Below are 15,793 nucleotides of genomic sequence, written 5' to 3' on the forward strand. Positions count from 1 at the left end.
TGAATACCTACTCTGCCATATCAATCCATTAAATGACTATCTCGCTCCATGGTACGGAGTCTATCATATGGCCCTCTTATTTGGTATTGATTTCAATATAGTATCAACTATGTTAACTTGTAGCCTCCTTATGCCTTTGATATTCATCTGGTGTCCACCCTTCATGCTCACTCCCCATCCAGTCGTACACCTGCTTCCAGTCTCGACAAGTATGTACAGTCCCTGCGCCCCCGGCGACTTTATTTCCAGTCTCCGGGTCCGTAATCAGGCCACCTGGCTCTATGGTTGTGTCCGCAGCACAGAGAATACCCTGTCGTATGTAATGGAAGCAGTGTGCCGTGTGGTCCGACCCGTCGTCCCCATTGACAAACATTGCGCGTATATGGTTCAGGCAGTGCAGCTGGTGCCACATTGAGACACTGAAAGGGAAATAATCCTCCCCTAGAAAGACAAAGCCCTTCCCAGGAGGCCGAATCGCATTCCATTCCGCTGTAGCATTCATTCCCTCCATTCCATAGTGGGAAGGGTCATCGTGGAAAGCATATTGTATATTGCGGACCTTCAAGGGGAGTTCACGAGGCCGGTCACCAGCGAGATAGGCTAGTATGTGTTAGCATTGGGCTAGGTAAGATAGGATAACGGGACATACTATATTCCCGATTTCCGCGCGTTAAAATACGGAGTGAGAATATGAGGGCGCCCAAGTTCAGTACGAGGCATATGCCTAGCACCACGGCCAACCCGAGGTAAAGGCCGCGCAGATGGGCAGTCAAAGACTTGGGAAACATCATTCTTCGTTGTGAGTGTGATGCGGAGAAATTTGCAGACGGCGGATTGGTTTTCTATGTCATTAAGGGTGAGCAAATCGTGTTTAGAAAATCCGGATAGTAGTATTTGCTTTGGTTTAGATGGGCAAATGCGAGGGAACCGAAGAGGGGAGATAAGGAGAAGAGGCAAATATCGAGATACCCTATTTGGCATACCCGAGGTGCTACGTCAATCATTGTAGTGTGCCCGTAAACAGACCATCAGATGCAAACCAGTTTCAAGACCCACAGATAGTGCTACCCTGCTTATTGTAAAAAATGGCTATTAATGATTACTTTCTGCACTGCCATTCTCTATTGCCTTGTTTGCTGGTCCAAAGTGATCCGGGAAGTTGAGGTGATGGGTTGCCTGATATGCATCTTCCAAGAATTGGGGCCAAACAGTTGGATAAGATGAAATAGAACTCAAGAACTTGTAGGGAAAGCTAAGCTTATTTCAGCACGAGCCCTGCACGCTCCACTTTCACTCGGCCCGATGCGAGACATGCACAAGTACTGTACAATAGGACTATGTATGTACACTCATGATCTACACTATAGTACAGTATACAATACTCCGCATAGTTCAGGCCACCCATTACACCAGCCTTTGATCTTCACGATGCATGCATACGTGATCTACGCCGTACAATGCCTGCCTATAGATTTTCGGAACACCCGGCTCCAGTCCATATCTAGGTCTATGTATGGCAATTGTGAAGCATTTGTACTCCTGTCAATAAGCAGCCACAATCAAATCTTCGATATTGTTAGTCTTTTAGTACTGTCGGTCATTACGCTAGGATGTCACAACCTACCTGGCCAGGCAGTCTAGATAATATGCAAGATACTACTTTAGGAAACACGTCGCGCCAGCCTTCAGTCTTCATTATGGACGTTTTCGTGATCTACAATGCAGTATACCAATTCTCTACATCATCCAGGCATTCCATCACGCCTTCCTCCTCGATCCTCATTGGCCAGCAAAGATGGCGAAACGCACCATATCATATGCATCGTGAATCCAACTACGTGTAGAACAAATAACTCCAATCCCTCTGAAAGAAACGTAACTGTTGCGGCTCACAATCACATCATACTACACATTCCAGGATTACAATTATACGTAATATATGCACTTTGAGACAGTGCTGCTGAGAGCTCAGTAATTACTCCAAGCTGCTATACAGTATATAAATTCCTGGGAACATAGCGAGTAACTAAAAAATTCCAGCCTAAGTATTATTCTTCATCTTGCCAAACATTCTTGAAGTACTACGAAGTAACTTCCAATTCTGCAAAATGCGTTTCGGTATCACTTTTCTAAGCCTCGCTAGCCTCGGTCTCAATATCCTCCCGGTCTTGACCGCGGTGGTCCCTATCTCTGATCTGGCTCGCCGTGCCGAGGATTCAGTGAACCATGTTCATGTCTCTGGAGCAATGGAGAAGCGTCACTCCTACGGTCCTGGTGCCGATGAGCTTGAGAAACGGCATAGCTATGGCCCAGGTGCTGATGAGGCCCTAGAGAAGCGCCATTCCTATGGGCCCGGCGCGGACGAAGCACTCGAGAAACGCCACTCGTACGGCCCTGGTGCGGATGAGGCCTTAGAGAAGCGCCATTCCTATGGGCCCGGTGCTGACGAAGTCCTTGAGAAGCGCCATTCTTACGGACCCGGCGCTGATGAAGTTCTTGAGAAACGCCACAGCTATGGACCTGGTGCCGATGAGGCCCTCGAGAAACGCCATACCTACAACGTTGATGCCGACGAGATCGCAGCCTAGACGCAATTGTCTCTTGTATAACTCAAGTTTCATCACAGACGAGCTTTTTACAAGGGAAAACGTCTTTAGTATGCTCTACAGGTGAGCTTCGCAATTGATCAACACGGTGCTGCCTTCGAGTGAATTTTCATTCCCTACGTTTGCTATATAGCTAAATGCATGTATTTAGCATTGTATATCAAGCAATATAACGGGTCTAAGTCCTAGGAATTTTTCGCCGGTCTTGTATTATGCGTAGTCTACCTGCGTGCTCTGTCTGCCTTGTACATTTCCCCAGAGACTATCGACCAAGGCTCGATTCGTGTCTTCCATGACGCCTTTTTGAGCGATCTTACTTAATTACACTACTATTCTTTCCACATATTTCTGCTCATTCCCAGAGCAGTATAAGTCACATATGAGAGTTTCTATCGATGATGATAATTGGACATTTGGTGAAATCTAAGCATGACAAAAATCAGGCAGTACTTGATGGAAACTGGAAACGAGTAGAAAGGCATAGTAGGACCAATTTATTCTAATTGAAAGCTAATAATAAACAGTCGCTTCCAGAGACTCTGAGCCAACATGGGCGAGGAAGCCCAAATGCGTTCAGGAGCAAGCCCCAACATTATCTCACCAGCCTGCACTCATAAATACTCATCTGGCATAGGAATAAGCGTCTCGTTCTTAGCCGCACACATAGCCGGATGCTCCTCTGGAAGGGCCTTCATATCAGCCATCCTAACATCAGAACACTAACTTGACATCAGAAATCAGCTCTAATACTCGCAAAGCGGATCAACTAACATAGTATTCCACATTTCCCGTAATGGGATCCCTCGCCTCAAAATAAATGACCCCCATTTCATCAAGCTTAGTCTCAAATGGTATCGTGACATTCACACAAAGCTGTCCCGAAGATTGAATGGGCACATCCTGTAGGATAATATGGTTGAAATCATCTCTCTGCCTTGGGACTCTTTTTCGCGTATATAAGGCCGTTACAAGGTCCCCGGGATGACCGGAAAATGAGAGAAAACTGCGTGAGCGACGGGGATATTGTTGAGGATTATGTATTATTTCTCCTTCCATTTCTCAGAATGATACTTATACTATACCGGGCGCAGAGAAGAACGTACCGCAAAAAGGGTTGTAATCAATTAGACCTGGTCTGGTTTCTAGATTCGGGCCACGGCTCGCCCATGGAAATTGAACGTGGAATCCGGCATGTGCGGCGAAGGTTAGGTGGATTTCAATACTGAAAGCAAATAGGGAGATAATTGTTGCGAAGAGGCAGGGCATATTGGACAAAGATCGAGTGTACATAGAATGGCACAGAGAGCGAAGCCAGAATGAAATATGGACATACGGTTGAACTCTCTTTCCAGAGAGTGGCTACCGATAGACCTCGGTATGATGTTAGTAGACTTAATTGATATCATATGGTATCATGCAACAGAAATACGGCGACTTTCCTGCAATGTCAATCACATATGTACAGATGTTTGCCTCAATGTGGACCATGCAAAAGGATCTGAATTCCCGATGCACTGTAACCCTAATACCAGTATTGATCTACGGCGCAGTGAACAATAAGGCGTCCCAAGCATCATGCAGTCTTCTCCATCGTCTATTCCTAGGGTTTAACGGTATTAGCCATCACCCGCGGTTCAAACTTCCACTCTCACATTCTAGCTATCTCTCTTCGTGCTGCCAACTCACTCCTCGACATGTCTTCTTCCAAACAAAAGCCTGATTCTTCCCATTATGCTCCCGTTTCACTGCAAGATAATGGCGAGGACTTCGACATGAATCTTGAGAAGCGCCCCTCTGATGACGACGAGGACGACCAATCTGCGCTTTTGTTGAAATCCTCGAGCAATTTCAGCGATATCGAACAGCCTAAGCCCTCCCAGCTATCCAAGGCCATTCTCTACCTATCCTTCGCGCTCGCCCTACTATCGGCTGTGAATGTCGCTCTTCTCCCCGCTACATTGTCAAAGTACCACGGGTATCCTTTATCTGACTCTGAACTCAAGGCCCTTCCGTCTGGCGATTCCAGAATAGGATTAGATAGACTACCGGAGTTTATGCCGCCTCCCCGGGTCTATCAATACGCCTGGCCGGATAGAATCGCAAGAGTAAGTCACAGGTTAAAGGATGCCGTCTGGGGTCAGGGTGTGCAGGTCTACATTACCGTCGAGGTCCGTATATCGCGAATTGTTTCATTATCGTTATCTAAACTCTACTCCATAGCAATGTTTTGCAGCAGCTAATTCAAAAGAAAGGATTCGACAATTATGCGATTTCCCATCCCCTCCACCGGCGCCAGAACATGCGCGATCTCCTGGCGACCACCACCCGAGCTCTCCGCTCGCGTCAAAGACCTCGAGACCAAAGGAGACGTTACAGAAGTTGAGATCTGGCAGTTGCTCGTGCCCTCAGCCAAACAGCGCGCTTCTATGGAAGAGCTCGACTATGACAACATATCTTCTTCGACTCTCCCCGTGCGTGGAGAGCTCCTCGGCGTGCTTGATCTCACATCCAAGCCGAACAGTACAACGAAGGAGTTTGCCTGTCCTACTGAATCAGATACTCTAGTGGTGGAGATGAGGTGCCAGCGTGTAGCCTGTCATATTAGCTTTATGCAGATTGATATAGTTCCCAGGTTTGGGTTTGAGTTGATGAGAAGGAGGGAATGAGCGTACTCAGCGCCGTTTTTACGTGAATAGAATGAACATCTTGTGTGTACTTTGTAGTAGACAAGACAATGAACAACTAGAAGAGTCTCAGGCTTCCTTACAAGCTTGGAATGAGTCATAAGTTGTAATATCTTGTAATCGTTAAGTGTTGAATTGATCGAGTTGCCCCGCAGGTTTGATCTATAAAATGCGGGGTCATTCTCAATCAGAAAATCGTGATCGAATACCAAAACAAAGAAGTCGAATCGTTCACGAGGTATAGGCTGCAAGGGTGGAAGAAAAAGACTTGGCATCATCATATCAATCATGCTGACACTATAAGATCTTCCCATCCCCAACTCCCCAATTCTATAGCTTTGTTTCATCTCCAACATGTCTCCTCAACTCGACGCTGCCTCGATCGCCGGTCTCTCTCTCCACGACCCCATCTACTTCAAAGTCCAGGAATCTCAGACCTTGCATCGCCTAGTCCTTCTGAAGCAATGGGATATTTCATCCGGCTCTAAGGTATTGGAACTGGGATGTGGACAGGGTGACTGCACAGCTGTCCTTGCTTCTGCTGTCAGCGAGCAGGGCAGAGTTGTAGCTGTCGATCCAGCCGACTTAGATTATGGTTCGTTCTCTCGCTCTTATTATACTGCAAATTCTATTCCATGGCAATACTGAGAAATTGCTACAGGCGCTCCATATACCCTCGGTCAAGCACAGAGTCATATCTCAGAAGGCTCACTAGGTGAAAGAATTACATGGGTCCAACAGTCCCCCTTGGACTACCTGTCCTCACTCCCTTCTACTGAGGATAAAATCTTCGACGCAACAGTTCTCGCCCACTCTTTATGGTACTTCGCCTCCCCTTCTCTCATCCTTTCCACCTTCCGAGCACTCAAGCAGCACAGCAAGCGTCTTCTCCTTGCCGAGTGGTCATTAGTAGCGACATGCCCTTCTGCTCAGCCTCACGTACTAGCTGCGCTCGCCCAGGCCTCCCTGGAGTGCCGTAAACCCAACAGCGAGTCAAATATCCGCACGGTGTTGAGCCCAAAGCGGCTTACGGAGCTTGCCCTGGCTGCAGGGTGGCAGTTGGAGAAGGAGACTCTTGTGCAAGGTGAAGAGGGCCTGTTAGACGGAAACTGGGAGGTCTCTGCTTGCCTTTCCTCTGCTTTTGAGAAGGAGGTAACAGAGAAGGTAAGTGATGAGAGGGAACAAGCAGTGATTTTCGCGGCACGGGATGCCTGTGAAGCAAGCTTGAATTCTGTTGAAGGGGGTAGGAAAGGGGTGAGGTCTATGGATGTTTGGGTCGCTAGTTTCGTTTGATTGTGTAAGATGGGTGTTTCAAGAATTTTCCAAATGCCTTTCAATGCAGAGCTACTATTATGTGAAATTAATGGGAACAAAAAGATAGAATAAAAGTAAAGTTCGATTAAATGACAAGAATCGATGGTTCAAAATGATCAATGGTTTGTACGAGCGAACATCGTTGCAGTCTCAGCGCGCTCTCGTTCGATATCCACTGGTATTCTCGTCAGTAATTGTCAGACTTTGATTCAATCATGGATTCATGTACAGGCCTCGTCCGACTTTTTCAAGTCATCTTCACCAGGTCCCCCTCGGCCCTCACCCGTCGGATCTTTTTCTACGGCCTCGGAGATTTTGGCCTTCGTATCCTCATCAACGGGTGGTGGAGGCTCCGTCAGGTTACCAACAGAAAGACCAACTGTTGGAAATTTAGTATTCCAATGGTAACACGTGAAAGATGCAGGAATATACTTGGATTATGAGATGCAGAGTTCTGAGCCATCGTGAGAAAAGATATCGGAGCTGGATATAGCTGATAGTAGCAGCAGTCTAGAGGACAGTCTTTTATTAGATAATTTTTTTTTCTCAGTATACGTTTTCCTGATGTTTCAATAGTGACGCCATTCAAAAAACCTGAATTGAGCAGTACGGATTTCGGCGGGAACCGCGATAGCTGCATCTTTCTGTATCTAGAAGGTTGTGCCGATTGACGACACAAAGAGGAGTATATCAGCAATCAATATCCATCTATTCAAGATACTTTGGTAAGTCAAATTTGTACACATGTACCAGTCGAATGTGGACTCATTGTAATGAGTCCACATTTTTATCGCCGATAGGGTCGAGGATTGGCCTTCCTGCGATAGGAAAGATAAACCACAAAATTTCGATTATAAAAAAATATTTTCAGAACCATTTTAACTATTTCTTTTTTTCCTGTTTCATTTCTATTTTATTTTCCTAATTTCATTGCCGCTTTCACAGCTGTTGGACATTATCTTCCTTGGTATCTCAGTATTCAGATACAGCCGGGCTCCTACTCACAAAAGCCATAAACAGCAACAAATAATAGTCACATAAAGACTCGATCAGTGTTTGGTTACAAGGCAGATTAAGACGGGCCTGCAATGCTTCTTTCTTCCAAGCTTCTATCCGCAATAATAGTCACTTTCTACTGATATGCAATCTACTCCCAGTCTGGAATAACCTTGGAACGACGATAGAAAACAACACTTTCTTGCAGCATGGGACATTCAGTGGTTATCATTAAGATAATACTGGCTCTATACAAGATTTTCGTATATCTTATCTAATTCGCAATAGATTTTCGAGAGCCAAAATACATATGCCGATGTTGATAAAGGGTTCGCCTCCGTAAATAGACTTTATTCATGCCCTGCGGAATCAAAATCGATATCATATCGATGATAGTTCTGGTACGAGCTCCAGCAACTATTAAAACAAGAATGGATAGGTTTGACAATAGACAATAGTTCATAGGGCCAGTATTACTTGATCAAGGTCACATCCTGTCTAGCTTGAGTTTGAGTACAGGAGAATGGTAAAAAATGCGATATGAATATTTTTTGTAAATCTAGAAGGCCCTACACTTGGTGCCTAGATATAAATCCCTGAAATCAGCAGCAAATCTCGGAAATTCAATTTGCGGTATGCTATAATTAGGTCTTATTTCCATCATAAGGTGCAAAGTGATTTACTGCTAGTCCTGGCTTAATCAGGGACACGTAAAAAAAAAACAAAACATGCTATTTCTAGTTCAGCCATTTGGTCTTCTCGGAATTATAAAATCTGGGGACTTATGGCGCTCGGATCATTCATTGCCACATCATACAATATCCAATCTCAGTACTACTGAGATTGGATATTGTTAGAGACGCCAACTCTAGTAGAGTTGGCGTCTCGTATAAGTTTGATCGGCGTGTGAATTTAAGATTCACGGTTGCGTCCGCTTTATTGCTGGTCTCGCCTTTACAAGGCTATGGATAACTAGAATATTCTACTAGAGATAAAAAAAGAAAAAAGAAAAAAGTCAGCCCATCTTACTCGCTTAAAAAATCTCTCAAGTTGTCACAGTCAGAGTCTCACATTCCATCCCTGCATCCTCTCGACTACCATTGGCCATGACATCTACAAGGTTACACATTGTACAACGGAGCGGCAATACTTTGATACTTGACAGAAGAATGTTTCACACATTCGCCCATCATCTTCGTATCTAGAGTACATAATATACACTTTCCTTCTTATATTCCCCTTATTCTGGTCCTCTCTCCAGATGGTTAGCTAGGACTTCCGTTCCGAGATCATTCCGAGAAAGTTCAATTTCCTCACGCCAGCCCTACATCTAGGGTCTTGAGAGTTAATGTATCCACCTATCTATTCTCTTTTGGGGGGGAATTCCCGCCGATATTAGGCAGCGACCAAAGATCGGAGTCCGTGAGCCCGAGACAAGACCCTGAATACTGCGGATACTCCGAAGTATGAGTGCATATTGTATTGTACCTAAGAGTTGAGACTCGCGATCGGGCTGCCCGATTGGATTTGAGGATGATGGTCTGCCTGATTAATTTCCATTGAGTTTTTTTTTTTGGAGGTGAAATAGCCGACCGTGTTTAAGAGTAAGTTTAGATCTAGATTGATCTTTAAATTGAGGCTGTCGATACTTTGGTACAGATCTTTAAGCCGGGTACCTATAGTAGGATTATTGATACCATTCTACAATTTTCCATATATTCGGACTTGATAGTCCATAATACTACGTACATATGTCATTTATAAAAATAGAGATGATGATCATAGAATAACTAAACTACTCCCTCGGTGTCCGCGGACATTCCAGGCATCCAAATTCATCAAACCCATCTGATTCATCCAAATTCAATCAAGCCGGGCGCGAAGTGGGGCGTCGAGGCTTGTCTAAACGTTAAAAGCAGCCCTGCAATTTGAAGGCACCAACATTCATTTTACAATAGTATTACTATGTACTATTAGATATCGTGAATTGATTTTAACAGTATACTTTAATGATATACTAGAATTCATCTGCTTCTTAATTCAGGGTGAATATTCTATCTCCAGTACTAGAAAGTGCTACGTAAGATATAACTATAATAGATGCTTTTAAGTAGAAGTATGTGGAAGTTATACGTATCCATAGACCAGCTCCCATGGAACACCCCAAAGATCCACCGGTTGACAGCGGGGCGCAGCGCCAATCCCAAACAACAAATGGAAAGAAATAATAGAAAGTCAAATGTGATGCAATATTACGTTGCCTAGTCTAGTTCCCTTGGGTCACTTCTCATCTTCGAGAAAGTGCGAAGGTGCAAGGGAATCAATCGGTTCATGTGGTGAACTTAACATCTTCTCTATTCCTCCTCTTTCACTTCCTCCCTTTACATTGTACTCCTTCATTCCCTCTGTTCTACTCTTGCATACTGATCGCTGCTCCAGTGCTCCTGTCATTGCCCACGACAGGTCCGCGCAATCATGTCCTTGGGCCAGGACCAAGTATCTGCTGCTGCAAGCCCTACCACTGTACCACCTATCTTGGTCACCGCTGCAAAGGACACGGACAACTCAATTCAACGATCCGAGAAGAAGAAACGAGCTAGAAGGGGTCGGAAACCATCCAACACCACCATCGAACCATTTGGCCCAAAGCCCAAAAAGTCCCTACTCGTGAATGAATTGGGGGATGCACTGATCAATCAGCTCTATACAACACCCAATCGCGACGACAGACTACATGTTGACAGCTTCTCGGTCGTTGATCATCTTAATCACTGCTTCGGCGATACCTTGACAGCCCCCTCCTGTGCCAGCTCCGTGAGCAGTAGCAGTCGAACCCTCACAGGGGTCGAAAGTACACCCCCAACAAGCCTCGATGAACGACTCAGTCAAGAACACACAATTCCGCCACTACGCACGGCAGCAAGCCAACCATGTCTCAATACCAAGCCCCTCCATACAACCCAAACCAGTAATCCCCAAGGCAACGTCTTCTCTCTGAACGATTTCTCAACAATAACAGCAATCCAGCGCTTAGCCGCAGCATATGGGCGCGTAGCGCACATGGGCATTCTCGACCACAGCTATCGATTCTTCGTGAACAAAGCACGAACAGCCGCTCTATCATTTAAAGTACAAAATAAAGTGGCAATAGTCGGCGGAGACCCACTCTGCGATCCAGACATGATCTCCGAATTTTTAGATGAATTCAGCGCATATCGATCAAAGCATCATCTAGGAATTGCCTTCATGGGCGCCAGCGAAACCTTTGTTCGCGAACACGCGCGACCACAATCATGGACAACAATTCGATTCGGCACAGAACGCGTCCTAAACCCACAAACCAACGAAGTTCTCCACGAACAAAGTGGGAAACGAATCCTCGTTCAAAACAGACAACTACTTCACCCAGATAAAGGCGGCATCACACTCGGTCTATACTCTCCCGCCATTCATGGCAATGACACAGACCTAGAAGGTGATTTAATCGCCGTATATGAAGCCTGGCGCGCCGAACGAAATGACTCCACAAATCCACAAGCCTTCATAACGGTCTACGACCCATTCGCCTTACCATCTCTAATGACATTCGTCTACAGTCGTGATCGAGAAGGCCAAATAAATGGATTCGCGGCACTCCGCCGTCTAGGCTGTGGTGGTTACCACATTGATCCATACATCGCAGCCCCAGGAAGTCCAAAAGGAATAAGCGATCTACTCATCATCGCCGCAATGTCCTTCTTACACCGTGCCAACGTCTCGTACCTTGGACTAGGTTTTGAGCCCGTTCATGAACTACAACGTGAAGATATTACCGGAATGCCTTTGTCACTACTTACGTCTCTAACCCGCGATTTATACGGACATGCCTTTCAACGGCTCCCACTTCACGGGAAAAAAGCATATCATGATAAATTTCGACCGGACCCCGAACAAGATTCGGGATTATACCTTGTTTTTCCAAAAGGTGTACCTAGTCCACGACACCTGGTTGCTATGATGCATATGGCGAATATCAGTTTGCGAAAGGTTATTTGGAAAGATCTTTGTGAGAGGGTTTCTACACGAAAATCTCACTCGAAACAACCAACCAAAAACCCTTCTTCTTCAGACGCCGCGGAAGAAAACAAGGAACAATGATAGGGTCAAACGTTGAAGGTCTGAAGTTCATGTAACATTCCTTCCAATAAATCCCACTCTGTGCAACAAAGTAGGATCCGGTTTCTACTAAGTATTGTGAATGGCCAGAGATCGGGATCTGTTTGCTTTGTTCTTGTTTGTATTATACTAAGTTTGTTCATTGTATCATAGCTAGGCGTTTTATTCGGAAGCGAATACCGTCATTCCCTCATCTATTTCTTTTGTCATGCATGATTCTTCGGATTGCTTCTCATTTCGCTAGCCTGTCTTCTACTCTCTTTCCCTCTGCTCTATGCTCTTGAGTGCGAATAGAATCACGTAATGAAGCTCGTTCGGACCATACAAATTCAGAATCCGATCAAGGCTGGCTAGATCAATTAGAACTTGACTCATGATATCCACTTATTCAAAGTACTTCTAAATGTCATTAAATGAGAGTAAAAAGTAAAAAGTAACCCGATAAATCCTGAATGCGGTATTTTACAATAAGAAAAGAACTTCAAGACGCCAATCCCTATGACATCCTCCCAAAAAGAAAGTCCTTTACAATAGGCGAACTTGAAAATTCCGGATTCAATAAAACGCAACTACATCCCGTTGGTATCATTCATATTAAATGGAAGCCGGAGAGAGAGGGAGAGAGAGAGAGTACTTACTTGAGAAAATATTCCAAACCAACCCGACGATTCTCAAGGAATTTCGATCGAAATTTAACTAGCAAGATTAGCATTGATTTTGCTTTCCTTCCTACTTTGCTTTAATTGGGTAGATCAGGGATGCAGTCACATACAAAGAACACTCTTCGGAGGAAGAGAAGGAAGAGCACTTTTCGCATGTGGAAATGATGAAACGAGTCGAGTACGTAGGTCGTCGAATTCGGAGTATCGTATTCGTACTACCATAGGACCGCCCTAATCAATCATAGTTAGCATTAGCATTTCTTTCCTAGTCCGTGAAGACTATCGCCAGCAATTGCCAACAAATGCTGTCAAGACAGACAGGCAGCTGGCAGCTGGAAGGCAGCAGGCGAAACATACATCAAGAGTCTGGATAGTACAATTCCAAACAACATAAGCACCAACCCCCATCCCCTGCACAACACAATAATCATCAATAGAAACACTACGAGCCCATAACCCACGACTAGTCTCTGAATTAGGATCCGCAGTATGATCTTCCAGTGTTATCGTGTTTCGGAGGGAAGCTTGTGAGGTTGTGGAGATATTTCTTTCATGTCGTTGCCACCATGGTGGAACGACGCCGGAGATGGGTCGGTTGGAAGGTGGAGGACTGTCACTTGGTTCGTTGGCTGGTTCGGGGTCTTGTGGGTTTGTATTGAGGGGAACTAGGGGTGGTTTTGCGTGGGGATCGGTATCACCTTGCAAGCGCGAAGGCGAAGGCGAAGGCGAGGAGCGCGGTGGAACCGGTCCGGCCTCCTCAGTACCTGACTCCATCCATTAGATATTGACGGGGTCGTCTGGTATACGGTATTCGGTATACGGTGCAAGCTGATAAGAAAGTGATCGATTAGTTTCGTACGGTAAGGTCTAGCTTTCTCGGGTCGAGCCGAGGTGCGTTTGTTTCAGTGGCTTCAGCGGGCCCATGCGGGGGTTAGGGAGGCTAGCAAGGCTCGGGTTGACTTTCTCTGCCAGGGTTTTTCGAGGACCGGGGGGTTGAAAGGGGCGATTGTTTCTCCTCTGTGAAAGTGTAGGTGAAAGTGTAACACACCTTGGAACTTGAAATGATTGCGTTTATGCGGGGATGTGCTTGTGTTTCTTGAGCTGTTGAAGGGGTGGATTTGGAGACGTGTTGTGCTTACTCAGCGGATTTCACTCATGAACTGACGGGGTTACTACAAGTATGGGATTATTCAATTATGGATGGAATGAACCATTCATTAATCGTTACTCTGACCATCAATCTGGGTTAAATGTATTCTTAATTTACTGTATATATCAGTGTTAACCCATGCTAATTGTACTAGATAGTGGCAATTGCCACTTGAACCTCTGCACTAGTGTACTATGAAATATGAAATATGGTCATCTGACATTTCCAGTCTTTTAATTACATCACGCTAGTGTCAGTATTCATTGTCACAATAACTTAGATCAGACCCTTGTACTTTAACAACTGGAGTATATACTGTATCAATACTTAATTCTAAAGCTATAACTATATTTGATTATATAACTATCTGCTTCTACTAACTAACTATACGGAGTACTATGTATGTATCGATTGAGGGTTCACGCCAAGTAATACGCTAACCCGATTTAGTCAAGTGCTGATCGACTGAGACATTCGCAGTTTGTTCTTGTACAATCAACAAGTGTCAACAAGTATCAATTTGTAAATTATGGTGTATATTTGAACTAGTCTTGCATATTAACCAGTCCGGCTAAGGATGTGTGTTTGTAAAAGTACCGGTTTATCTGCAATTCTGACGTGGCAGCGGAGTGAATCTATCATTAGTGCTCAGTATCTACTGCTACTTCAGTAGATACTGATCTACATCAACTACACTGTATGTATATTGTATACCCCGGATCGACACCAATCATCAATTATATACTAACCACTCATCATTCTAGATATATACATTCTTACTCTACTCTATATTACTCTACTCTACCTCCTATATACTCTACTCACTAATTCTTCCAGTGGATCTGCAGTATCACTTCTATCAGCCACTAGTGCCCCCCGCTAGACACTTTCTATATGCGCGTGATCAGTAAACCCTCCTTTTTTTCCTCTTCTTCCCTTTTTCCCTTTCCCTTTTCCTTTTCTCTTTTCAATTAAAATATTTTCTTATCTTCTCCCTTAATTATCCCTCATTTATCCATTCGCCATTTGCTCCTTGACTGTCACTTTCCCTCTCGGCTTCTATTCCATTCACCGTAAGTTCTAAGACATGGCGTCTGCCTCCTTCATTCCGTCCTATTTTTACCTTTCTGTCATTGCCCACTGACACTTTTATTAAGTTCTTCTTCCTCTCCTCTTCTCTCGACCATTCTCAATCCTCATCCTCACCTTCTCCTCCTCCCCTAACACAGCAACCACAATGTTGTCCACAGCTATCCCCATCTTGCTCGCCCTGACTTCATTCCTCACACCAACCACCTCTCAATCTATTGACCCCAGCTCAGTCCCCAAACCAACTCGAGGTAATTCCAAATTCCATTCCACAACGAATCCCCCCATTCAACTCACATCTAACATCGCAACAGAAAGCTGGTGCAGTTCCCAAAAAGCCGCCTGTCCACTCATCTGTCTCCAACTACCCGGAGCTTCAGGCTCTCCAACCCAAAATACCTGTTCCGCCGTGAGTCCAGCCGCATCCCCATTCCAATTCTCCCCAAGCAAGAATACTATTGCACAAGTACTCCGCGAATACAATACAAGTACAACCCTTTAACAATTCTACAGGACACACTAGCCTACTCATGCATCTGCAGTAACAACGTCTCACCAAATGCATCCGAGTACTCCCAAACAATGGCCTACTACATCTGCACAGAAGCAAACAATCAATGCACCAAAGCTTGTTCCACAAATACCTGCGCCGACGCTTGTCGATCTGATCACCCGTGCGGAGCTCAAGATCCCAAACGCGTAAATGTTACCACTACTTCAGCGGCCGCTACTACGAGTACCACCATGCCCAGCATCAATACCAAAGAGGCTACCGGGGCTGCAACCCGTTTCTCGCTTGAGATGGGCCATGTTGTTGGTAGTTGTGCTCTTGTTGGTGGATTCGTTGCTGGTTTTGCCATTCTCCTGTGAGAAGAGAGTATGTTTGGTCTGGATATGGGCCATTACCCTTTTTTAATCCATTGTCATGTCTACGGCGTTTCTCATTTTCTTCTTCATTCTCTCTCTCTCACGATATCAAAATTAATCAGTGGTTATTGACTCGTCGATATTATGTCATTTCTCGGTCGGCTTGTTGATCTTATTCTTACTTTTCTCTCCTGTTTTTTTCTCTACTCTACTTGCATCAGCATGAGCGTCTACATCTACGCCTACTTCAACGTCTATTATTATCATCAA

The 15,793-nt window shown here is 44.9% G+C and overlaps 8 protein-coding genes across 8 annotated transcripts; 5 read left to right on the plus strand and 3 right to left on the minus strand.

Moving 5' to 3' along the window:
- Nucleotides 1–112: 112 nt before the first annotated feature.
- Nucleotides 113–791, minus strand: N7469_002459 (uncharacterized protein; the record flags this gene model as incomplete). The annotated part of the gene is made up of 2 exons (XM_056641379.1): nucleotides 113–600; nucleotides 650–791. 2 exons carry the CDS (start codon nucleotides 789–791, stop codon nucleotides 113–115), a joined length of 630 nt encoding a protein of 209 aa, XP_056503873.1.
- A 1,317-nt stretch (nucleotides 792–2,108) lies between these two features.
- On the plus strand, nucleotides 2,109–2,588 carry N7469_002460 (uncharacterized protein; the record flags this gene model as incomplete). The annotated part of the gene is made up of 1 exon (XM_056641380.1): nucleotides 2,109–2,588. The coding sequence occupies one exon, from the start codon at nucleotides 2,109–2,111 to the stop codon at nucleotides 2,586–2,588; it is 480 nt and encodes a 159-aa protein (XP_056503874.1).
- Nucleotides 2,589–4,300: 1,712 nt separating this feature from the next.
- Nucleotides 4,301–4,846, plus strand: N7469_002461 (uncharacterized protein; the record flags this gene model as incomplete). Its single annotated transcript, XM_056641381.1, has 1 exon — nucleotides 4,301–4,846. The coding sequence occupies one exon, from the start codon at nucleotides 4,301–4,303 to the stop codon at nucleotides 4,844–4,846; it is 546 nt and encodes a 181-aa protein (XP_056503875.1).
- Nucleotides 4,847–5,644: 798 nt separating this feature from the next.
- N7469_002462 (class I SAM-dependent methyltransferase) lies at nucleotides 5,645–6,583 on the plus strand (the record flags this gene model as incomplete). The annotated part of the gene is made up of 2 exons (XM_056641382.1): nucleotides 5,645–5,885; nucleotides 5,952–6,583. The coding sequence occupies 2 exons, from the start codon at nucleotides 5,645–5,647 to the stop codon at nucleotides 6,581–6,583; spliced, it is 873 nt and encodes a 290-aa protein (XP_056503876.1).
- Nucleotides 6,584–6,720: 137 nt separating this feature from the next.
- On the minus strand, nucleotides 6,721–7,067 carry N7469_002463 (valyl-trna synthetase; the record flags this gene model as incomplete). The annotated part of the gene is made up of 3 exons (XM_056641383.1): nucleotides 6,721–6,779; nucleotides 6,834–6,983; nucleotides 7,037–7,067. The coding sequence occupies 3 exons, from the start codon at nucleotides 7,065–7,067 to the stop codon at nucleotides 6,721–6,723; spliced, it is 240 nt and encodes a 79-aa protein (XP_056503877.1).
- Nucleotides 7,068–10,075: 3,008 nt separating this feature from the next.
- On the plus strand, nucleotides 10,076–11,737 carry ergS (the record flags this gene model as incomplete). The annotated part of the gene is made up of 1 exon (XM_056641384.1): nucleotides 10,076–11,737. One exon carries the CDS (start codon nucleotides 10,076–10,078, stop codon nucleotides 11,735–11,737), a length of 1,662 nt encoding a protein of 553 aa, XP_056503878.1.
- Nucleotides 11,738–12,519: 782 nt separating this feature from the next.
- N7469_002465 (uncharacterized protein) lies at nucleotides 12,520–13,191 on the minus strand (the record flags this gene model as incomplete). The annotated part of the gene is made up of 2 exons (XM_056641385.1): nucleotides 12,520–12,648; nucleotides 12,775–13,191. The coding sequence occupies 2 exons, from the start codon at nucleotides 13,189–13,191 to the stop codon at nucleotides 12,520–12,522; spliced, it is 546 nt and encodes a 181-aa protein (XP_056503879.1).
- Nucleotides 13,192–14,804: 1,613 nt separating this feature from the next.
- N7469_002466 (uncharacterized protein) lies at nucleotides 14,805–15,526 on the plus strand (the record flags this gene model as incomplete). The annotated part of the gene is made up of 3 exons (XM_056641386.1): nucleotides 14,805–14,907; nucleotides 14,971–15,065; nucleotides 15,170–15,526. The coding sequence occupies 3 exons, from the start codon at nucleotides 14,805–14,807 to the stop codon at nucleotides 15,524–15,526; spliced, it is 555 nt and encodes a 184-aa protein (XP_056503880.1).
- Between the last annotated feature and the right edge of the window lie 267 nt (nucleotides 15,527–15,793).

This window comes from Penicillium citrinum, assembly GCF_028827155.1.
Source record: "Penicillium citrinum strain IBT 23319 chromosome Unknown utg000002l:1.0-3833315.0:1.0-3834789.0, whole genome shotgun sequence".
NCBI classification, from domain to species: domain Eukaryota; kingdom Fungi; phylum Ascomycota; class Eurotiomycetes; order Eurotiales; family Aspergillaceae; genus Penicillium; species Penicillium citrinum.